The 26,422-nt window shown below is 31.7% G+C and overlaps 1 protein-coding gene across 1 annotated transcript; it reads left to right on the forward strand.

Moving 5' to 3' along the window:
• The first annotated feature begins 7,353 nt into the window (after positions 1-7,353).
• Positions 7,354-9,717, forward strand: LOC134681834 (uncharacterized). The gene is made up of 2 exons (XM_063541472.1): positions 7,354-7,386; positions 9,222-9,717. Exon 2 carries the CDS (start codon positions 9,222-9,224, stop codon positions 9,708-9,710), a length of 489 nt encoding a protein of 162 aa, XP_063397542.1. The 5' UTR covers positions 7,354-7,386; the 3' UTR covers positions 9,711-9,717.
• Positions 9,718-26,422: the final 16,705 nt, after the last annotated feature.

The raw sequence follows: 26,422 nt of genomic DNA on the forward strand, positions 1-26,422 counted from the left end.
AATCACAAAAACTGGACTTAAAAGCCTGACGCGCAGGACATTCCAATGTACTGGTAATATAAGGTGTCGTACAAGCACTGGTTTTTGGCTTATTATCTCGTTCATTCTTCTTCTGGAGTTTAAAACAGTCAGCCATCAGGTGACCAGTCTTCTTACAATAAGCACAAGTCAGTGACTTCTTCTCAAAAGTATCAAATTTTGGACTAGACATATTATAACTGGACTGACTCTTATTCTGTGGATAAGGCTTACTATCAGTATGATCAGTGCTTTGATTTTTGTAATTTCCACTGGAAGTATTAACATTTTGACCCTTGAAACTTCTTTTATGTGAAAGAGTATAATTATCTGAAATAACAGCTGCATCATGTATTGACTCAACAGTTTTGTCGTCTAAATGTGTTTTTAAGTCTAAATGAACACATTGTTTGAACTCTTCTAATAACATCAATTGTCTTAGGTTATCAAAATTGTTATCTGTTTTCTTTGAAGTAAGCCATTTATCAAATAGATCTTCTTTTTCCCGAGCAAATTCCACATAGGTTTGCGAATCAAACTTTTTATAAGATCTAAATTTCTGTCTATATGCTTCTGGTACTAGCTCATAGGCTTTCAAAACTTCCTGTTTCACCGTGTCATAATCAGAACTTTTTTCTGATGGAAGTGCAGAGTATATTTCAGCGGCCTTCCCCTCAAAAACACTTTGCAGCATCGTAGTCCAATACGGCATAGGCCATTTCAAATTGTTAGCAATTTTCTCAAACTGTGGAAAATATTTATCAACTGTTTTTTCACAAAATTTTGGAACCAAACGTATGTTTTTTGCTGCATCAAAATAATCTGATTTCGAGTGAACTTTAGTGTTGCTTTCTTCTTTGACCATTTCAATTTTCAGTTTCTCCATCTCTAGCCTTTCACTCATTTCAAGTTCTTTTAATTTAAATTCATCTTCTTTTTCTTTTTTCTCCATTTCTAACCTTTCCTTCATTTCCAGTTCTGCCTGTTTTAATTTAAATTCATCTTCTTTTCTTTTCTCCATCTCTTTCATTTCCATTTCTTTTAATTTAAGTTCATGTTCTAATTCAAGCTGTTTTAACTTAAAGGCGTCAACATTTTCAACCTTAAGATCAAGAGCCTCTTCACCTAAAATTTCTTCGTCAACTAATTTGTCTATAACCAAATTTTTTATAATTTGTTTTCTCATAGATACTTTAAAAACTAATTTCAGTTGTTTAGCAAGCAACACTAGTTCCTCTTTCTTTAAATTATCAAAACTCTCCAGGTCTGGCGTTTTCAAAAATTTACCAGCATCAAATGCCATTTTGTAGAATTTTGTTGGCTAGTTATAATAAAAATATTAAACAAATTTTGAATAAAATATGTTCAGTCTCCCGGACGAGCCCCCAATTTCTGTTACGGCCAGAAATCGCCTTTAAATTGTAGCCAACAAAAGACACAAATCAATAGTAAAATTTAACAATATTTATTATACAAAAGTTTACAAGAAGTATTTTACAAATATAAATGTTAACTTAACTGTCAAAATATGAGTCCACTCTTTTATCTGTATCCGGAAATCTTTCGGAATCCAATCTGAATATTATGTTCACTAATAAGGTCACAATCTAGTATGATGTTGTTTGTAGAATAAAAGTGTCAATCCAAATGCTGTGAATACTAATGTCTATCAATGTCTATGTCCAAGTTTAATTATGAGAGTTTAACTTTAGTGTCTGTATATATATAGTTGTGACGGATTATTCTAGAACACGCTAGAACGGAACATTGTGGAAAATCCTGGAAAGTTACAACGGAAGTTTCTGGAATAACGTAGAAGTTTAAATTACGCATCTTTTATAAGGATCATTCTAGAAAGTTCTAATCATTCTGTGATTGTTCCAGTGATTCCTAAACTGCACAGTTATAAGATTATTTGGTAAACAACTATCAGGCCATACAACACAAATTAGGCCAACATAAATAAACATAATAATTACAATATCATAACACCCTCGGGGATTTAAAACTCCACCAGCAGTGGCATCGACCCAGTGGTTGTAAATACACTCATCACAGATACCGGAATTAAATTTAGAACAGACGTTCTTTCTTACAAATTAAGACGGATGGCTGTCCGTCCAACTAATAATATAACTTATAGATACAAACGTACAGTTTTAGAAAACTGAATGTGTTTTGCTTTTAATGGATTCATACGAAACTTGCTTGTTTATTATTCAGATGTCTTCGTTATGACGACTGTAGAAACCATTTTGTTTGTTGGTACCCTTATTGTTATTGATATATCAATGGCTATCTGCTAGTGGACTTTCAGACTTTTCGATGTTGACATAGGAACGTGGATATAGTTTAACAGAAATTTTCTGGAAAATGAATGTTCGAAATAATTTGGAATTCGGGGATGTATATCCCTAATAGTATATAATATATCATAAGCGTGCGAGTTAGCCATGGAGCAAGGAACAATATTACTTGATATCTATCGAAGTGCAAAATTGGTAACTTATCGGAAGTGCTCTTTGAAAGTAGTTTATAAAGAAAGACAACTGCAAATTATCCATTTTTATATCAAATGTAAAAGTCATGTATAATTCTATATTGCAAGCTTAAGGCTACAATTATATGTGACATTATTTTACAAAACTAAATGTATACATAATGTATGCAAAAAGAAATAACAAAACATGATTTGAACGATATCAGTTTAACAGACTATAACACACTAGATTTCTATATTAAGGACTGATATAAATCACAATTAACATTACCATTACAACAGACAACAATCTTCTAACAAGTTTATAGATTTTTAAAATAGGAACTTTATAGGATAAAATAACACAACATACAAAATACAAGTAACCACTATTTAAAAACAAATTAACCTTTGAAACTTGGTATTTAGCGTTTCAATGCTAAGCACATCAATATTCTTAAAATATAGAAAAATCAACATAATCTTTTATTAATATTTATTCGATTTTTCTCCTTCAAAAAAGACATCACTAGTTCAATTAAGATATTCTGCGACATTCCTTTTACACTAAAGGCAAATTAGTGTCAGAATATACAAGAGGAATATTTCAAGTGATAAATTGGAAATTAAGGGTTAAAAAATACGAGTTAAACGACCAAAAGACAAACATCAGTCTACAAAACATAAGATAGAAACAAAAGAATGAGCAACTCAAACAGCGTCAAAACGAGAATATTCTAAGGAACCTCCGAATGATTGGGAGAGCTTGTTCCATAGTATATGAGACCATTCGTGTTACGCGTACATGTACATCACACGTTGATAATTTATATCAAGTTATTAGACATCGGGCCAACAGTGGATTGTTAATTTTCTATTATCTGGTCCAACAGACATCAATAAATAGAAAAAAATTGAACAAACACTTGTTGTATAATATATCAAACTTAACAAAGAATCACACACGATCGCACATAAATGTACTGCATCAAATTGACAGTTTTCGCTGTTTGATAATACATGAAAATATAATTTTCATTTCATTTCGATTCATACAAACATTTTATATCTTAATGACTTTGAAAAAACCCTTTAGATACAATTGTGGCATACAAAGTTATCTATTTACTTCTGTTAATCTACATCGTCTGAGTTTACTTCCATTTGCAAATGACGCATGCAGAACGCCGTTAAATCAGACTTTAAAAGAGCAAATGTTCTTCTGAGTTCAAAGTTCAATGTGAAGTAAACTGGTAAAAACAAAAGATAAGATACCAGCAACATAAAGTGAGCGATGATTAGTGACGTATACGCACATTCCTTTGAGGTATTTTCTGAGTAAGTTAATTTGAGTATAATAAACACTGTAAGAGGCCATTCTACCGCCAATGTTAATAGTAATATTCCTAACGACTGGCATTGCTTCATTGTAAACCTTCTATTGCGAGGTATAGCAGTTAAGCTGTTAACAAATACTCTTTTGCGTCTGAGGTAGCTTAGACGAATAGCGTAAATTAACGGAACCACACAAACTGACATAATCACACATGGCACTATTTGAACGACTATTGCACAAAACCAGTGATAAAATTTGATATAGTAAATATTATCTATCCCGTTTCGATAGCTAAACGTACATGGTTCTCCAGAATCATGAACAAAATCAAAGAACTTATAACCATGTATTATTGATGAACATGTATAAATTATAAAAGTAAACGTCAGAAATCGATCCACTTTCAGCCATACATATGCACTGAACGGATAACGAAAACTGAGAAATCTTTGAATGCCAAAGACAACTAGTTGCCATAAAGTAGCTGTGTGAAAAATGTTTGGCAAAACAAATCCCAATACTCTGTATGCATTACACCAGTTTGCTGAAATCGGGTCCGCCATATTGTCTCGCAAGAAGAAATAAAAGAAAATTGGAAGTTGAGAAACACCTTGTAGCGTGTTTGATATAGATATACCCGTTGTCTGTACTGTAGAAGCAGTTATATCGTCTTTTACGTAATTGATAACAAGAATATACATAACATTAAAACACAATGTAATGAATATTACTAAAGGAGCAGCTATACTGTATAAAGTTTTAGCGATTTTAAAATCACATTCTGACGAAAACGTACCGTTTACGAATGGCGGCAATCCTAACAATGCTTCCTCCATTACTGTGTGAAAAATTATTGATTACACAGACTTAAATGTGTTGATCCTAATATGTCAACAAATATACAAATCAATCGCTATTGTTTAACAACATTTTCCTGTTAATTACTAGTAATACACATAATATAAAATCACATTCTTATTAGAATATTCTAACTTAAAATATCGTAAGCACTAAAATAAAGGATAAATCTAAGCAGATAAATTTTAGCATCTAGTATTGATTTCCTTTTTATGAACTTAATTATGCATCAATTGTGTAGGCGAGAAAATAGAAAAGTGTAAGAAAAATTATAATTTCTCAGTCTTCTACAAGACTTATGGAGATTTTCTGCAAATATACTATCTTAGTATGCTTAATTAGATGTTTCTCTGTTATATCAAATTATTCATGATTTCGTCCAATAAATACTTCTACAAGTTATCATTGATCTTTCTATTTGAATTAGTTTGTTTAAAACATAATTTCTAGTGTCATAAATGAATCTATATGTTTTATCTCGTTAGTAACACATTTTACATCCACGAAAGATTTCAACTCACGGCAGTTGCTACAGTTTTGAATATGCACACATTAGCATATTTCTGACTTTTACAAATGTTGCATTTCTGGTATTGAGACAGAGTCTTTTTAATGCAAAAATCCCTCGTGAACTATAAAGGCATCCCGAAGCTCCTTTGTGTTAATCCAATTAAATTTAATCAAAAGTGCATACATAGAGAAAAAAAAAATAGAAAAATTCAATAGCAGTAAATAAATTCAAAAATTGTTATCAAATAATCAAATCCCATATATTAGTACTAGTATTGATTTTGAAAAGACAAATCCAGGTAAATAAACAAAACCAAATGAGTAGAATAAGCACAAAAGTAGCGAGACCGGTTGGGTCGATATGGTACGCGTCTCAGCTATGGATGCAACACCTGCAATGTGAATCCAAAAAAACGTTCTGTTCTATCTAAGGTAAAACCTATTTGTAAGTCACTCGGTAAGTCACATTCGAGTAAAAAATGGATAAATTAAGTGGTTTGTTACGACCATTTGAAAACTGTGAAAATAGGGGTTGAAATATTACTATATACTGGTGTATTGTTAAAGACTGTATGTCGACCTTTAAATGTCTTTTCTTTTTTTGTGTTGTTTTTGGTTGCTGTCTCATTATTGAATAACCAAAATCACTTATAAATCATATGTGCAGCTTTAATTTAGATAAAAAAAAAACGTCTTTCAAATACTGCTTACATCTTAATTTAAAAATAAAAAAAATGTGTACTTTATATAGTAATTAGGTCTAACCAACATCTCTTTAAAAGTTGACATCAGACAAAGAACCCAATTATATGAATGAATGAATGAATGAATGAATGAATGATCTTTATTCTCATAAACCAAATACATAGTTACAGAGAAGATATTACAATAATATATATAACATATATAAGATATAGCATGTGTGAAATACAAAATTAATATGATAAATATTTACACAAATGATAAATAAACATATAGTTGTATTAACCAGGAGGATAGACTTTCACAGAAATAGATTTAATAAATCTACAAAGTTTCTCAAGTTCAACAATATTTTGGGTTGAACATACTTGTTTGAATTTGATAACATTTATATTTTTAATACAATAATGAGGTAAGTATTTGCATCTTTCATCTTTGAAATAATTACAAGACATGATATAATGGTATTCATCACCAATGTCAGCTGAGCCACAAAGGTGACACAATCTTTCAGATCTTGGTATGTTGCGCCACCTTCCCGTCTCAATGGGCAAACGGTTATTCCCACATCTAAATTTACATAAGGTTATTAATAAATTAAATGGTAGAACTGATAAATAGTGTTCAAATTTAAAAACATTTTTGTACAATCTATAACACAGCCCCTTGGGCGAAGTGTTCATTTCTGTTGACCATTCAAATCACACTAGTCAAAGCCATGAAATGTTTTCCCTTGTAGCATTTTTTTGTGTACTTTTGGACTAATTAATATGAAATTGAGAATGGAAATGGGGAACGTGTCAAAGAGGCAACAACCCGACCATAGAAAAAACAACAGCAGAATATATTTCATTTACTTCATTAGTGATTTCAATCAAATCCATGTAAAATTTAATTTAGTATGATTAATATACGTAAAAGCTAAATAAGTATGAAAGTTGTCAACTTGAATACAAGCATATACGTACAAACACGTAGCTTGTCGGTCACTTTGTATTTATAATTAGAAAATTAATTAAAGGCTGGTAATATATTCAGTCCATGTTCATGTCAGGTATGACAAATTAAGTTACGCATTTATTTATATATTAAAGCGGCAACATTAACAAGGTATGAAATCTTTTCTTTATTTCTGGCTTGTTTCACTCGGTCGAAGACATTTATTGAAGATTGATTGATTGATTGGTGATTGCCTTACGCCACACTAGCACAAACAGGTTAAAGCCATTTTATTTGAGGATTAAGGAGTTGATTTAAATATTTTAGGTTATTATATGTAAATATAAAAAAAACCATCTAAATTATTGTCAGGATATTGTTTAAAAATCATTCTAGGAGAATTTGCATTAAGCACATAAAATTCTGTAATTAATAATTTGGTCCATTCTGTCCGTACACATTTCCTTGGCATATTGATAAATTTATAGGTAAGCTCGGAAACCGGTAGAAAGAAATAATAAACAAGAATGTGTCCCCAGTACAGGTATGCCCCTTTCGCACTATCATTTTCTATGTTCAATGGACCTTTAAAATGGGGGGGGGGAATCTCTAATTAGAAATATCATAGCATTGGACACATGTGTACTAAGTTTCACGTTGATCGGACTACAACTTCATCAAAACTACCTCGACCAAAAACTTTAACCTGAAGTTGGACAGACAGACGAACAGGACGGACGCAAATATCAGAAAAAAATAATGCTCATAAATGGGCTATAAAAAAGCCTTGATATTAAATAATATCACCATAAGGGCTTTCATAATGGAGGTTTGACATGTTTAATATCTAAGGGAGGTCACTCAAGATAATTCTGGCATGTTTGTCAATGTAATGGAATTATATGCAACCATTAGGCAAGTAATAGGTTTAACTAGCTATGAAACCAAATTTCATCAACCATTTCTACACAAGCAAATGTCTGCACTAAGTCAGGATAATGGTAGAAGATTTGCATTCTTTCGATGTGTAAACTGTTTGAGCAACTGATTTTGTCATTTCAGTAGGGACTCTACGTTTTGAATTTTCCTTGGAGTTCGGTTATCTTCACTTTTATACTTTTTTTTTGTGTAAAAGATCATCTTTATAAAATCAATAATTCAGATCAAAATGCATCGTGAAGATTGTGTAAGTGCCAGTGTACAAACACCGAGTACTCTACCCTTCCAATTATCTTGACCCCTATTACCTCCTTTATTTAATTGTAACGGAGGGGGTCGGTGACGACACCTCCCGGGACGTGTAGTGGCCAGTACTTCGCCCCTATTCGACCATTGGGATACCTGATATCAGATTATGGCTGAACAACAAACAATTAATAAAATGAAACTATATTTTATTCACAAATGTACAGTAATTGCATGAATATTAAACAAAGTCGGGATTAAACAGGAGTCAGAAAACTTTCTAAAATGGAGTTCAAAAATAAAGTAATTTCAAATGTAAAATGAAAAATAGAGTGTTCCCAGAGTTAGTCTTAAAAATAAAATAAGGTAAATTTGCTTCGCGTTGTGTTTTAAAGTGGTAAAATTGCACCAAAAAGGGGTAAACTAACTCTGGCGAACTGCACCGAAGTGGTGGCTAACTCTAGACTCGATTAGTACTAATATTAGTTCCGGCGAGTATTTGGAGGCCTGTGCAAGGCCGACTCCGACTGAATATCAAATGATATCCTAAACTTGTCATTAATCAGGAGAACTTTTACATAAAAGGTACTGAAGAAAAGTTAAATAAATGAATATTCTTAAAACATTATAAAAACATCAAAAGTTAAATAATAAAATAGTTAAATTAACATTCATTACTTTTATCCTACTATATTTAAATCAAATTTAACCTAAAATAAACATTTAAATACTAAATAATTAATCTGTCCAAATTAAGGGGAATTAACCTAGGCACATCAAGGCACATCCATTACATAATAATGGACAATACACTCGGAATAAAGAACAATGAACCATTGATTGTTTGTTGGTGTTCAACATCAATGTTTGCACTCTTTTATTTTTATATCATAGAGGAAAGTTGGAACTTTACCAGGAAATCATACATTCGTAGTCGTAGTAAAACGCACATTCCAAGAATAGTGTTGACCATTGAGTGATCACTAGAGATGAATTCAAAATACCTCAGATCGATGATCGAATCAACCGATCAATAAACTGTTCATTCATGAACACACATAAAGAAGTATACGTTAATAACATGGCAACCCAACAACACAAACGACTCAAAAATATTATCTATTTAGAAAATCTATGTTTTAAGCAAGGCAGTCGACCGTTTTTTGTATTAACAATTTTTCTTATTTTTAATAGATGAATTTTCTTTCTTACCTACCGTTATTATTGCCTGCTTTTGTTAGTTCACAAAATGCTTGGAATATGATGCCTCAGGGTGGTGGTGAAGGACATCAGTTCTATGGACAAATGCCACCACAGTATGCCCATTTTGATGGAGCCGCTGGATCAATGTGGGGAAATATGCAAGGAAACCCACAAGGTATGCCATCAGAAATGATGGGCCCAACACCAGCACCTGCCCCTTTTGGGTCTACCACCAACAAACCAACACGACGAGAATACATGTTGAAACAAGCACCTAAAAGAAAAGTGGATGGACCAAAGGTCCCTGCTCATAAAAGAAATTACTTGGACTTTGGTTCAATGACGCCTATTCCAACGAATAAAGACGAGCTTGAACTGTTTGTAGAATCTCTTGAAAAAATGGCGACTGGATTTCATCGTATGGAATTTCGATTAACGAAAGCTTTTAAAATGGTAGACAAATATATTACAACTTTATAATTAAATGTATGACTAATATCTAAAAGAATAAAAGACTTAATAGTAGAATTGTGTTGAGTATTATTTTTCTGATAGCGGAAAAAGGCACTAACATGATATATCATGAACTTGTTTTTAATCATTAATGCGAATTCAAGGTAATGGTTTTCTCTGACTGTTTACGACGTCTTTGCACTTAATCCATTGGATTTTGGATGTGTACTGATAAATAAGTATGTCTTATATTGATGAATTTTTCTATTAATGGTTTCAATAAGCTGTCAGTTACTGCATACTCTCAGATCTGTACTGAGAAGTGTGTTTATGTTGTTTGGATGAACAAGACTTTTGAATAGTATCCGCCAATTTCCACTCTGTGCTTTTGTAAGTTATTTATATTTGTATCCATCTGATGAGTAAAGCCTCTTTTAATTGATTATGTTGAACTATTACACCATTGTCTCAGGTTAGGAGAGGGTTGTGCTCCCTCTTACATGTTTGTCAAAAGTCAGGAGTATGCTAAGTGGTTGTCGTATTTTGCTGTGTCAGATATTTTTTTTTTTTCATTATTTTTGTACATTACTTAGGTCGTTAGTTTTCTCGTTTGAATTGATTTACATTTGCCATTTCGGGACCTTTTAAATCCGACTATGCGTCATTGACAGTCATATCACATTTTTTTTTTATAATTCCACAACACATTATTCAGTAGTATCTTTTGTCGCTCTATGTCAAATTTATTTTTGTTCATTTATAATGGTTTTGTACATCAATCAGGCTGTTAGTTTTTTCAGTTTGTTTTACGTTTATATTGTGCCATTTTATAGCTTGTTGTCTGAGACGTGCTGCTTATTGTTGAAGGCCGTACTGTGGTCTACAGCTGCTACGATATTTGGTTTCTAGTGGAAATCATCTCATTGGTATTCATATTAAATATTGTATTGCAAAAGAAAAATATTTGTATCAAAAATCTTTTCTTTTCATCTTATGTATTTCGTTTCCTTAATTCTTCATATTTTCATTTTTTCTTTTGTGGTGAGAAAGGAGATGGGTCCTGATCCCGAAATCCCGGGCATTAAAACATGAAATTTCGAGGTCCCAAAATTCCAGGCATTTAAATCCCGACATCCCGAAATAAGATTTTTTTCTCACGTATCCGAAAAGGATCAATGACAAAATACTTAGTTTAAAACACTGTAATCCCGATAAAGGTCCAATCCCTCAAAGGAGCCTTGTATGATGTGAGTATCTGTGTATAATTAAGAAGTTTTTCGAAACTTAGAAAAAAACATTAGTTAATTGTTAATATAATTGCAATTTTGTACTACGACATCTTTTACTGTTCGTTAAACTTTTTATTTTTATATTATATTTACATGTAACACGATGGGGATTGCAAGAGTATATTTATCTAATTGACTATTCATTTACATCTGATGGTACGCATGCTAATTTTTTTCCGCAGGAAAATGTATTTGTACATTGTACACGATTGTTACCTACATTTTGTGTTAAATTTCATTTTCATCCTGTCTTATACAAGATGTTCGTTCAGCTCGAACCAGACTAAGAAATTCTTTTTTAAACCCTCCTGTCTCTCCATAGAATTAAATGATCGTCCTCACAAAGATTTGAATTTGTAAAAAAAACCCGGATTTTAACAGATAAACAAACACGATATAAAGGAATAACTTGAAGAAATGTACTGCGCAATATAAAAATCAACCTCTTATTCGGTATAGTATTGAAACTAAGGCAATAATCCTACTAAAATAAGTGATAGGGTATATTTCAAACAACCAGGTGATAGGGTATATTTCAAACAACCATTTGATAGGGTATATCTGCGAACAAACTGGTGCTAGAAGACATTTTCAAATAACCTGGTACTAGGGGATTTCTTCGAACTTGAGGTGTTTTGAAAATGTGAATTTTGGAGATAACAAGATACTTGTCAGAATTTTGTGCACTAAAATAACCTCATTGGCAATCATACCACATATCCTTATTTTTGTAATATAAGGTCTTTCCAATGTTCTCCAACTTCTTTCTTTGTTTGGCCCTTTAACGTTGTTTGATTGAGGGGTTTATTGTAGACAAAATTAGATACCTGGTACATTGGATGTTTTTCCCCATTATAGCTTTGCAAACAATAGAGATGTGCTAGTACAAGAATCGTTAACCCAATAACAAGAAAACAGTAATTTTGAGGGCAGGTTGATTTAGACAAATTATGTCCAATTGTCAAGCAGTTTTATTATCGTACATTTATAAAAGGAAACATGTTATTTTTCTAATTGGGAATATTCTGATTTTTTTTTATCTGTGCTCAACTACGCACGAGCCTAGCGTAGTGCAGGTCAGTCAATTATGTAACAGGTGACGTCAGCTAACTATATCGTGCTAAACTAAGTACATTTGTATTTTAATTTATAATCTTTGTACCTGTATATAGGGCTTTCATTCATAACCAGTGTAAAATAGTATTAATAGGTAACGTCATTTAAAAAAACACTTCACACATGTTTTTTTCCCCTTTTATTTGACAAATGCATTTCTGAAACATATAACATGAAACATGACTCGGACTACTTTTAAACGTTGTTTTAATAAGAATAATGCTATGTGTTTGTTTATTCTACATTGGCTAGAGATATAGAGGAGGGTTGAGATCTCACAAAACATATTAAATCCCGCCTGATCGAAATTAGGAGACTATGACTTTTGCTACTCTTGTATTTAAAAAAAAATTTGAGTTCATTTATATGTAAAGGGAGTTAAGTATGCTGTTCGTTTTCACTGAGCTAGTACACTATTTTTCAGGGGAAAGATGAGGCCCGCATCCGAGTACGAGATTTTATTACTGTGTTGAATACCCATTGGTGGCCTACAACTTCAGTTTGATGTTGTTATTTTGACACATTCCCTATTTCAAATCTCATTTTTATGTATGGTTTAAAAATAAATTTACTGTTTAGACAAAACCCATAGCAGTATTTTCAGTGACTTGCACAATGACTAACAGTTTCGGATATTTCACAAAGCCACTAAAACAGATAGAGATTTTTTTTACGAAATTCTTCATATATTTTATGGATTATACAAATTTCTTTATTTAAAAATCTACTAAATCCTGGATATGAGCTAGCTCTTAAAACAGGATTTACAAATTATTTTCAGTTTATTTAGTATTGCATATTTTTTCGTATCTTTACATAACTGTGTGCCACGTTTTGTAACACGTATGTGGTAATTCAAAGAAAACACATTTGTCCTTTTATTTTGACTTTGTTCGTTTACGCGTGAAATTAACATTCCCATTGCACCAGCTCAACTTGGAAATTATCAAGCTTCATTTAGAATAACAATTTGTGTATTTTATATAAAAAGTCACCCACTCATAGCATAATATGTCCTTACTTATCTTTTTATCTTGCTTCTTCAAATAAAAGCATTGTTTAATAAACTACGATGTTGTCAACATCTGCATACATTACATATATGTAAAGGTCATTATGTAAATATTTACTTTGTTTTATATATTCATTGTCCAAATCGTCTTGTTTTGTCTGGGAATGTATAAATATATCCAGGTCCTTGGGGGTAACCAGCACTAACAAATTCCATTTTTTACAATTCATGACCGTTCCATACGCATCATAAGGAATACAGTACAACATGTAGTTTAAGATAAAGATAAGGAGATGTGGTATGATTGCCAATGAGAGAGCTATCTGCCAGATTGAGATTAAGTAGAGGCAAGCAATTAGGAACAATTATACGGTCTTCAACAATGAGAAAAGAAACCATACCGTATGGTCGGCTAAACAAGGCTTCAACACGATAAACATCAAACAATTCAAATTAAAAAAACTGACGGCAATATTTATTTCAGAATGATTGTGAACACTGATTCTGTTTATGACTAAATAACATAAGAATAAAGTCCAATAGAACGTAAAATAGAAAATAACTGGACTTCAATGAAAATTTTAAACGGCAAGTTCCTCGTCAAATCTCAAAATGAAAGTCTCAAATACCTTAAACAAAAGGAAAAAAACCTGTCATATTCATTACTTTTTACAGTAAGGCATTTTCTGTTGAAGAAAATGGGAAATTCAGTTTGTTTTCTTGGCCAGCTAATGCTCACAATTGTATTACAGCCGCATAAATGCCATTGTATTTACAACAAATTGATAGCAAAGCGAGCAGACATCTAAGGCAAAATGTCAAAAATTGTGGTTGAACAGTCAACATTGTGTTATTACTTAATCGCTTAAAAACACAACTGTAACAACAACGAAAAAACAAAATGACATGTAGATACTCTATAGGCAAAGAACATGAGCAAAAACGCACAACAGGTATACAAAAAATTGTCTATTACACAAAATTACAATGGCAGGATGTAAATATAATGAGAGCATGTGCGCAGATAATGTACTTCTGTTTTCGACCTTTTAATTAGAACACAACTTGTGTGGATTTGCTATTCTGCTCAGAACCCGAAGTACATGTGATATATTATGAAATGTGACAACTTGATGTTCAGAAGTTGTCGTTTGTTTATTCTTGTTGATCGTATTTTAAATAGATGAGAACGTTGGTTTTCACGTTTGAATGATTTTACACTAGTAATTTTTAGGCTCTTTATAGCTTACAGTTTGATGTGAGCCTAGGCGGACTTTGGCCTATAATGGTTTTCTTTTGTAAATGGTGACTTGGATGGACAGTTGTCTAACAAGCACTCATACCACATCTTCTTATATCTTTATATCGTACGAAAATAACACACATAATTATATGGAACTGGTATCATTGTGGAAGTTAAGAATGCTAACAGTTCTTGTTATGACGTTTGGATTGTCACTTGTCGTATATAAAGAAACAAATAAGTTATTAAATTAAATGTAATAATCTTACAAAAATGTTAGCCAAAAACGTTTTTTTTTCTGAATGTGAATGCTTAAAAAACTACGTATGAGCGTAGTGCAGGGCAGTCAATTATGTAACAGTCGACGTATCGTGCTAAACAAAGTACATTTTGTATTATAATTTATAATCTTTGTATCTGTAAAAATGGCTTCTATCCATACAAAGAGTAAACTAGTATAAATAGGTAAATAGTTTACTTCTTTAAAATTGTTATTTGGCTGGAGAGTTGTCTCATGGGCACTCACACCACATCTTTCCTATATCTACAAAATATATTAAAAAAAATCCATTTAACACATGTTTTTCCCTTTTATTTGATTGATACATTTCTAAAACATATATAGTTTTAACATCGAGTTTATATACAACTTATACAAAACCCACCCATTTATTCAGAGATTTGGCAAAGGCACTTAAATGGCTAGAGATGCTACAAAATCTCTAATTATTCTATATATTTACAAAATCAATTATATTTCAAAATCAATAATCATATAACAGCTAGCTCTTAATTAATTGCTTTTGAGAGTTATTTTCAATATTTTGATATTGTTGAATTGATCCTTTCTTTTTATGTTGCATATTTTACACGTGTGCCACGTAATTAAAGTCTATTCTTTTTGTGCCTTTTCGCGTGAAATTAATATCCTGTCTTTCAAAAGCATTGTACAATGGACAGTATCAGTTATCACACAAAATGAATAACTATATTTGGCTTATTTTATATACAAAGTCATTCAATCATTGAGGTATATGTCCTTATTTATTACTAATATATTAACTTCAAATAAGAGCATTGTTTAATAAAGTACGATGTTGTCAACATGTGCAAATATATATATATATATATATATATATATATATATATATATATATATATATATATGTGTGTGTATCTAAAGGTAATTATGAAAAGATTTATTTTGAATTATATATACATTGTCCATAGTGTTTTTTTTTGTCTGGGAATGTATAAATATATCCAGGTCCTTGGGGATAACCAGCACTAACAAACCCATTTTTTTTCAACAATTTATCATCATTACGATCATTTTAGATAGAATAAAACTTGGATTGATTAGCCAGGCTGCTTAACACCCGAACTGCATGCGATCTATTATGAACATAAGGACTACCATTTAACATGTAAGTTAAGATAAAAATAAGGAGATGTGGTATGATTGCCAATGAGAGAACTATCTGTCAAAGTTCAAATAAAATGGATGTTAACAATGAAGGACAATCGTACGTCCTCCGACAATTAGAAAAATAACATACTGTATGGTCGGCAATAAAAGGAATCAACATGAAATAATATAAAGCAATTAGTGAGTTATATATTTTTTTCGGTTTATGACAAAATATCATACGAAAAGAATCCAATAATACGTAACATAAAATGGTGGATTATATCTTGTTATTATAGCTAGCTAAAACTGTTACTTGTATTGCAGCCGTATACAATGCCTTTGTATTGACAACAAATGTAAGAAAAAAACCAACAGACATGCAAGGAAAAATTAAAAAAAAATGAAGTAAAGCAGTCAACATTGTGTTGTAACTTAATCACTTAAAAAATATAAACACGACAGTAGCAAAATCGAAAAATAGACAGGAATACAAAAATATTCATGGCACAAATTACAATGGTAGGATGCAAATATAAAGAAAATCTTTGGGATATGCGTCCAGATAGTATCCTAATATTTTCGACAATTTTAGATTGATTTGACAGCCTGCTTACAGTCCGTAGTGTACGTCTATTATAAAATGTGACGAAAGTACGAACAGAACACATATATTTATCTGGGACAAATTTCATTGTGGAATTTTTGAAACATGATTGATGACCTGCGTGAAAGCTTTTAATGCCAACAGTTATTGACGTGACGTGTGGATTGGCACCTGTAATTTATAAGGAGATAAATAAGTAAAAGTGTGTCATTAAAATATGCCCTAATTAATAATATATTTATCTTGATTAAATCAATTGTTGGGACTTTTATGTCATAGGTTGTTAATATTTAAAAGCAGAGGACTTGGGGATGGGTTTAATGCAGATGCGTTCAAAATGCAAATGACATATGGAATTGTATGTTTACAGCTTGTTATTGGTTTTGTAATTTTCCCCGGACTGAAAATAGAGCTATATGACAGATTATTTTATTGTTGCCGGATGAGCTATTCTTAGTATTTAATATGTAAATAAAGAGTCGAAAAAGTTGAATACACTATATTTATGAAACATTAAAACAGGGCGTGAAGCCTTGGTTTCCTGTTTTTCGAATGATATAGTTTCCTGTTATTGCTTTCCCTCAGGTTACTGAACTTCGTTTAAATTAAAGACATATACTATAGTTTTACTCGTGCCAGATTACAAACGTAAACGTAAATTGACATTGCAAACCATTTTCATTCATAGAAATTTCAAGAACTCAACTTGAAATTGGCTTTTTGTGATTATAACTTTCCAAAATCTTGATTTCTAATGGAACAATTCAGTGAACTGCGTTCGGTTGTAGTCATCGCTGTAATCATTACCAGCTATTTGTCTCTTTCAATCATTTTATATTTACAAAATCAAACGAATCCACACATTTAAGGACAAAGAGAGGTATCTTTAAAAATCGAATGTAAGTCACTTTAGAAATAGTACCTAATTGTTTATAAATATAAACAAATATAACGAACTAACGCCAAGGAAACTTTCAAAAGTGGGAATTACATTAAACCTGACAAAAAAGTAAGTTCGATTTTATCAACCAGTGAAAAGTAAAATCACAAAAATACTGAACCTACAGTAAAATCAATTCGGAAAGTCCATAATCACATGGCAAAATGAAATAACAAAACGCTTAAAAAACGAATGAACAAGAACTGTCATATTCCTAACTTGGTACAGGCATTTTTAAATATAGAAAATGGTGGATTAAACCTGGTTCTATAGCGCTAACCCTCTCACTTTCAAATAGAATAGAATAGAAAACATCTGTCGAATTCTTTGTTTGGTTCATTGATTCACGAAAATGGTAAATACTAGAAAAGATCAAAAGAACTAAAAAAATAATTTTAAAGAATATTCAATATTGCATACAATTGAATTAATATTTTGCGATGATAAAAGCAAATGGGACTTACAAGCTTGCAAAATGTTTCGAACATTTGTGTTACAAAATATTGTATGAGGACTTCCAACTCTAGTGTTCTGAATAGATAGTGCACAATTGTAATATAAGTTTTAAAATAGGACCATCATCAAGAAAGAACACGTGGTTGAAACAGTTACAACCGGTGGTACAACCAGGTGTCTTTAAACCTTGGTTTATGTATACGTTGGAGGTTACGAATATCAAACCTTCTCGTCATGACGTTTGGATTGATGGCTGCATTTTATAAAGGGAAATATATGAGCCACAGTTTGTCAATAAAATAGATGTCCCAGTAACCTGTTTATATGACATGATTGAGTCATTTGTTGGGATCTCAATGTCAGACGGTGTTAATATTTTAAATTTAAGGACTTTTAATGCCGATATATACAGAATACAAATTACAAATGGAATTGTGCCTTGAATTTTATCTTATTTTCGGTTACAACAAAAAGGCATAATGTAAGATATCGTTTGATAACGTAGGGGGACTCTTGGTTTTCTTTGATAGCAAATTAATATAGAGAAGAACAATGAATATACACACTTTAAAGTAACATTGAAAGAGAGTAAAGCCGTGGTTTGTATTCGTGTTAGATACCCAAAATAAGCATAGGCATTGTACAACATTTTTTTTCAGTAACAATTTCATAACCTATACTTAAAATTGACCGTTTTGTGTTTGTTCACTTTCAAAACGTGGTCTAGTACATGTACTGTACACAAGTAAGCATAAGCCTATACCATGAACTTGTGTCTTTCTGTGCGTAAGAATATATCCTATCTGTTTTGCAAAATTAATGCTAATGGCAAATGCCTCCTTTAATGATTTGACAATTTTGAAAATCTGAACATACAAATGATCAAAACATTTTTTTTAATTAGAATTCCAAACTTTGCTAAAATCGAATTGATTAAATAGTGTTCATGCTACAAAATGAAATGTAAGCAATCCTATACTTAACGAATTATTTCGACAATTTGCAAAACTATAACGTTTGTTGGGACTTACTACTCTTGTCTTCTGGTTAGATTATTCACACTCTTTGTTCTTTTTTGAAATTAGACAATAATGAAACAATAACATTTAATATAACACAGTAAGCACTTGTTTGGTTTTATAAATATTTTGATATGAGCGTAGCGTCACTGATGAGTCTTATGTAGACGAAACGCTCGTCTGGCGTTCTAAATTATAATCCTGGTACCTTTGATAACTATTAGCCATTGATATCTTTCAAGCTTGCATTAGACAGTTTTAGACTACATATGTGGATGTTACTAAATGCAAAGTCTTCTTGTTATGACGTTTGGATTGATGTCTGTGTTTATATGGAAATAAAACCACAGTTTGCCATTAACATATGCCCCAGTTATCTACATTGATATATAACCTGATTAAGGCGTCGGCTGGGACCTTAATGTCAAGGGTTGTTTATTTCAAAACTCTAAGGATGTTGGGGATGGTTTCAATGACAATACGTACAGAAATAAAATTACATATGTAATTGTATGCTTTTAAACAGTTATGACCGGATATCCGATTATTGTTTTTGTTTACCAACTAAGTATAGAGTCTAAAAGTTAAATATACCAGTGCCAAGTCACGCTGAATCTTTGAAAGACGCCTTAGTTTCCTGTATTTTGATTTGTGGACTTTTTTCTGTCGTGTTTTACATATGTGTTGGTGACTGAACTGAATACACAGATATTGAGAATCACAGTAGTAAATGTAGTTCGTTTTTAAAAAATCATAGTGTGAAACAATATCTTATCTTCAATTACCAATATATTCCCGATTCAAACTGAGGACACATCCTCAAAAACACATTGGAATTTGTTTTGGAAATTAACATTACTATTACAAAAGATGAAAAAAATCGAAAAGATTGAAAATATTTACCGGAAATAACGAATATGTGGATAAATCAAGTAACTTATTTGCAAAAGAATCAAAAGTAACAAAAAAGACACAATTTAGAGAATGTATGGTGTTTTTTGTCAATGAGACCAAAATGACGCAGAAACTAACACATGTAGGTTACCGTATGGTTTTCAAAAAAACGAGAAAAATCAATATTAAACAGACAGCCATCAAAGGCCCCGAAAGGAGAAATGTAAAACCATTGGCATAGCCAAATAAAATGTACAAAATAATTAACGAAAAACGGATATGTATAACATCTACAAACGACAACTTGGAGCAACATTCCAGCAGCGCCTGCATACGGATTAAATATATCTCAGTTGATAAGATTTTCCAGGGCTTTTATTTCCTATCATGATTTACTTGATATCGGATTGCTGCTCACAAGGAAACTATTTAACCAAGAGTTTCAAATGGTAAAGTTGAAATCATCCCTTTGTTTATTTTAATGACACCATCACGAGTTGGTGGATCGTTATGGAATAACCGATTTACAGATGAAATCGGATATGTTCCTTATGTCCTTTCATTTTCACGAATGTGACCCACCGAGTTAGATTGTTTACCGGATTTGTAATTACATGAGCAATATGACAGGTGCCACTTGTGCAGCTGGATCTGCATACCTTTCTGGAGCACATGAGATCACTTCCAGTTTTTTTTATGGAATTCGTGTTGCTTAGTCTTTAGTTTTCTATGTTGTGTCTTGTGTACTATAATGTGTCTGTTTGTCTTTAATTTTTTACAGACTCCTGATTCAGGACAGGCATATACATACTGTATTAGATCGACATTTCTACCATCGATGTTTAATGAGACGATAGAACGACATTAAATTGGGTTCAAAAGGGGAGAAGGAAGTACTTTCAAGACAAATAAAAAGCGAATAGCTTCTAACAAACATAGAAGAATGAAAATTGAAAAACGGAAGAGCATATCATTTCCAATTTGAATTTGAAAGTCAAAAAGACTGCCTTCTTATATGCTTCAATACAGTCAATGAGTTGTTATAATATATTCGGCAGTAATATTAGTTTCATAAACCAGATATCACTGTTTTTGAGCATTATAATGAATTGTTTATAAATGATTCTCTCACTCGTTAATGATGCCGTCTGAAGCATGATTCGATATCTTAAGTTTGTTTAAATGAATTTAACTGTTTTGTTCTTTTTACACAACGCCCCCGTTAAGGAAACTATACATTTTAAGAAACTTTCCTTTGATCTTGCTGACTGATAGATTTTTTGAATATGAATTGAATGACATTACCTCCAGTAACTAAGGACGCAACATCGTCATGGGTTAAATGGCGATAAACAGATTATCCTTGGTTATCCAAACCTTTACCGGCTCAACCGAGAAAAACAATCTCGTTAATATGATAATCTATAAATATAGATATGACAACAGCGACGTATATTACTACGCCTGTCCAATATCGCAGTAAGCAAATGATTGTTGATGCTTAACTTTTAAATTTTTACATCTTGTTTTCAAAGGGTCTTTTGTAGCTTGCCTTTCAATATTGAGTTTGTACCTGTTGCAGAGGGTGCACATTAATGCTGAGCACAACTACGTACGAGCCTAGTGTAGTTTTAGATCAGTCAATTTTGTAACAGCTGACGTCTGCCAACTTTATCGTGCAAAACTAAGGATATTTTGTATTATGATTTATAATCTGTGTACCTGTACAGATGACATTTATCCATAATCAGAGTAAAATATTATTAAGAGGTAACGTCATTAAAAAAACAGAACTTACATGTTTTTTTCCCTTTTATTTGACAAATACATTTCTGAAACATGTAACATAAAATATGACTCGGACTTCTTTTAAAATGAATTTTTATATGCATATTGTTGTGTGTATGTTTATTCTACATTGGCTATAGGTAAAGGGAAGGTTTGGGAGCTCATAAAACATGTTTAAACCAACAGTTTATTTATGCAAGTCCCAAGCCAGAAGCCTCTGGCTTTTTTAGTCTTGAAGGTGTTTTTTTAATTGTAGTTCTTTTATATATTTTTAGTATGCAGACCCTTTTCACCGACGAAGTACACATTTTTTTCTAAGGTCAATCCGAAGCCCGTCTCCTGGTGCGGAAACCGACCGTGCGAGTGCTGAAATCAAGTCGTGGTCGTTAAACACTTCCATGATCATCCTGGGGTGTGATTATCATTTTATGGTAATATATGTTTCCGTATGTCATATGAATTCGTATTGTGCATGCTTTTTGATGGAAAGTGTGACAAAACAATGCACTTTTAATAGCATACCAATGAGACGAGGATTTAGATTATCTAAGATTCTTATATTACACATTTGATTAAACATATAATCCAGCTTGCTTGAACACAGAATAGAAAGTTATTTTCAGTGTTTAATATTGACAAATTTACCCTTTTGTTTCTGATGTATATCTACACGTTTGCCATATTTCATAACGCGGTTGTTTTAATTAAAGTGTATCATTCCGTTCTTTTTGTACCTTTGTTTGTTTTTGCGTGAAATTAATGTCCCATGGACAGCGTCATTCTTCACACAGAATAAATAACTATTGGTTTATTTTATATAAAATGTCATCCGCTTTAAGAGGAATGTCCTTATATATCATTTTTACTTGCTAGATCAAATAAGAGCTTTGTTTAATAAACTACGATGTTGTGAACATGTGCATATTTATATACATATATCTACAGGTCATTATGTAAATGTTTACTTTGCGTTAAATATTCATTGTCCATATTGTCTTGTTATGTCTGGAAATGAATAAATAAAAACAGGTCCTTTAGGGTAACCAGTAATAACAAAACCCATTTTTCACAATTCATCATCACAAAGAGTACAATTCAACTTTGTACTTTAAGATAAAAATAAGGAGATGCGGTATGATTGCCAATGAGACAATTATCTACCAGAGTACATATGAAATAGACGCAGGCAATTAAGAGCTACCGTTCGGCCTTCAACAATGAGAAAAATAACATACCGTATAATTGGTTATTGAAGGCTTTGCCATGAACATGAAACATATAAAACAATTCAATACAGTTAACTAACGGCATAATTTACTTAAGGAACGACTGCAATATTACTTTTTCTGTTTATGACGAAATTACTGAAGAAGACAACATGCACAATTTAATTATATGAAAACTACTAAACCCCAAGGAATATTCTCAACTATAGTCCCTTATCTAATGTCAAAATATCGGAAGCCAAGAATACATCAAACGAACGGAAAACAACTGTCATATTCCTGTCTTGGTAGGGAAATGTTCTTATGTCAACGATGGAGGAATTAATCTGGTTTTATAGCTAGTTGAAACAATCTCATGTAATACAGCCGTGTGACATGACATTGTATTGAAAAAATATTGTTAGTAAAACAAACATACATCAAAGGCAAAATGTGGTAAAGCAGTCAACGTTGTGTTATTACTAAATCACTTTAAAAACACAAATGTTACAACAATGGAAAAACTAAATGACACTTAAATACTATTTAGAGAAAGAACATAGGAAAAAGGAAAGACAGGAATGCAAAAACTATCCATTGCACTCAGTTACAATGGTGGTATGTAAATATAAAGAAAGCCTCCATGACATGCGTGCTGATAATATACTCATTTCTTCGACCATTTTAGATACAATAAACTTGTGTGGATTTGCCAGTCTGTTTCGAACCCTAGTAAGTTCTATTACAAAATGTGACTATCTATGACTATCGTACGAAAAAAACCCAACGGCAATTATATGAAGCAACTGCACTGATAAAGGTATAAAACGTGGTTGATGTACCTGTGTGGAGGTCAAGAATGCCAACAGTTCTTGACTTGACGTTTGAAGTGCTACCTGTCAGTTATAGGAAAAATGAATAAGTCACATTGTGCCAATAAAATATGCCCCAATTATTAATATATTTAACTTGATTAAATTATTTGTTGAGACTTTAATGGTATAAAATGCCATTGTATTGACAACAAATTTTGAGTAAAGCGAACAGAAATCGTAGGATAAATGTTAAAAACTGTTTTCGACCATTTACGATACAATTAAACTTGTGTGGATTTGCCAGTCTGTTCAGAACCCAAAGAACATGCGATCTTTTACAAAATTTGACGGTGGTACGAACAGAACACATTGAATTACATGAAACAGCTGCACTGACAAATTTTTAAAACATGATTGATGTGGAAGCTAAGATTGCCAACAGTTCTTGATTTGACGATTTAGACTGACACCTGTCGTTTATAAGGAACTAAATAAGTCACAGTGTGTCAATAAAATATGCTCTAATTAATAATATATTTGACTTGATTAAATCAATTGTTGGGACTTTTATGTCATATGTGGTTAATATTAAACAGTAAAGGACTTGGGAATGGTTTTATTGCAGATTCGTTCAGGAAAAAACTATATATGAACTGTATGTTAAAATACTTTTATTTAAAAATGTAATTGTAATGAGAATAGAGTTATATGACATATTATGTTTTTTGGAACCGGATAGGCCATTCCTGTAACGTTGAAACAGGGAGTGACGCATTGGTTTCCTGTATTTCGAATTTTACAGTTTCCTTTTTTTTTGCTTTCTTTTAGATTACTGAACTGCAATTGTTTGAAATTAAGAAAATTTCTATAATTTTACTCATGCCAGATTACAAAAGTAAACGTGTTTTGACACTGTATAAGGTTTTTGTCTATAGAAATTTCACAACATAAACTTGGAATTGCTTTTTTGTCATTATAACTTTCCCAAATCATGATTTTTAATTGAACTGAAGAAACTATTAGACACTTTTGTGTATTGCATACGAACCAAATGCCGTTTTCAACTTTCTATGGCAGGTTTAATTTTTCTTGGTTCTAATAACTTAACATCCTGATGAAGCTATTCCAGATGAAATTGTAGTCACCACGCGAATCATAACTAGCTTTTTCTGACATGGAATTATTCAATATATACAACATTCAAAAGGATCAACATATCTAAAGAAAACAGAGGGCACTATGAGAGGAATTATTTGAGATATGATTTAAAATAGAATTAAACAAGAATTAAAAAACAACAACCATGAAACAATGACACATCTCTTTAGAAATGATACATTATTTGTTTAAATATATGAACAAATATAACGATTTCCAATGTTACTTCTATAAAACCTGAAAAATTATAACATTGGACTTTGATTAATATTAGATAAAGTATAAAATAAGACTTAAGCTACCAGCGGAAAGAATGGCAAACAACAGTCACATTTCTGACTTGGTAAAGGTATCCTAGAAAATGGTAAATATGCGTATCAACAGTTGCAAACTGTGGTACAACGGTGTATATTTAAATATTTTTTTATGTATATGGTGGGAATTAAAAATATCGATACTTCTCGTAATGACGTTTGGATTGATTATAGGTATCAGAGGTACCAGGATTATAATTTAATACGACAAACGCACCTTTCGTCTGCAGAAGACTCATCAGTGAAGCTCAGATAAAAAAAGTTATAAAGCCAAACAAGTAGAAAGTTGAAGAGCATTGAGGACCTAAAATTCCAAAAGGTTGTGCCAAATACGACCAAGGTAAAGCCTGTATTTTACAGGGAAATATATCTGAACCATATTTTGTCAATAAGATATGTCCCAATTACCTATATATATGACATGATTTAGTCATTTGTTGGGAACTTAATGTCAGGCGGTGTTAATATTATAAAGTTGAGGACTTTTGTATGGTTGAAATGTCGATATACACAGAATACGAATTGCAATTTGGATGTGTCATAAAATTTAATTAATTTTCTGTAACAAGAAAAAACCTAAATGAAAGATTTCTTTTGGTTAGCGGAGGTGATATGTTTTATTTTAAGAAAATATATATCAAGATGAAAACATGCGATTTACCATCTTTAGGTAACGTTGAAACAAAGAGTGAAGCATTGGTGCCTTCTATTTTGCATTAAACATTTCTTTTGCTGTTGCTTTTAATTAAAGTCACTGAAAAGCAGCATGCGTTTAAATTCAAACGAATATTATATCTTTTGTCGTGTCATATTGAAAAAGTAAATATTTATTGGCATTGTAAAACATTTTTGTCTGTGAAATTTCACAATTTACACTTGAGCTTTTTGTATTTTTATGTTTACTTTCAATCAAAAAAACTTTATTTTTTTAGTACAAAAGCAAGGCTATGACAGAATCTGTTTGTCTTACGTGTACGAATATCATCTCCTTGAGACTTATGTAACTTGACTATTTGAAAATTCCTAAAACACCAAAGGACTATCATGGACAATCAAAACAACTTTAAACAGATTTCCAAACCTTGTTAAAATCAGATTAATTGAATGGTTTGCGGGTTTCAAAAGTGAATACACCTTACAAGCAAACTTATGAACGAATTATTTCGACCATTGCAAAACAGCAATATATGTGAGGGCGTTCTTCTCTTGTTTTTAGGTTAGAACATGCACTCTTCTGGTAAGATTGTTCACACCCCTTTGATCGTTTTTGAAATCAGACAAAAATGAAGCAAGAACTTTTTATACATCACTGGTATATGTCCAGCTTGCATTAGAACACATGTGTGGATGTTAAAAATGTGAAAAGTTCTTGTTATGACGTTTGGATGGATATCTGTTTTATGTGGAAATAAAAACCACAGTTTGCCATGCCCCAGTTAACTTCATTCATATATAACCTGATTAAATCGTTTGTA

This window comes from Mytilus trossulus, chromosome 8 (genome assembly GCF_036588685.1).
Source record: "Mytilus trossulus isolate FHL-02 chromosome 8, PNRI_Mtr1.1.1.hap1, whole genome shotgun sequence".
Taxonomy (NCBI): domain Eukaryota; kingdom Metazoa; phylum Mollusca; class Bivalvia; order Mytilida; family Mytilidae; genus Mytilus; species Mytilus trossulus.

Coding starts and splice junctions, on each gene's coding strand:
- LOC134681834 (XM_063541472.1), top strand. CDS start 9,222: ATGAATTTTCTTTCTTACCTACCGTTATTATTGCCTGCTTTTGTTAGT.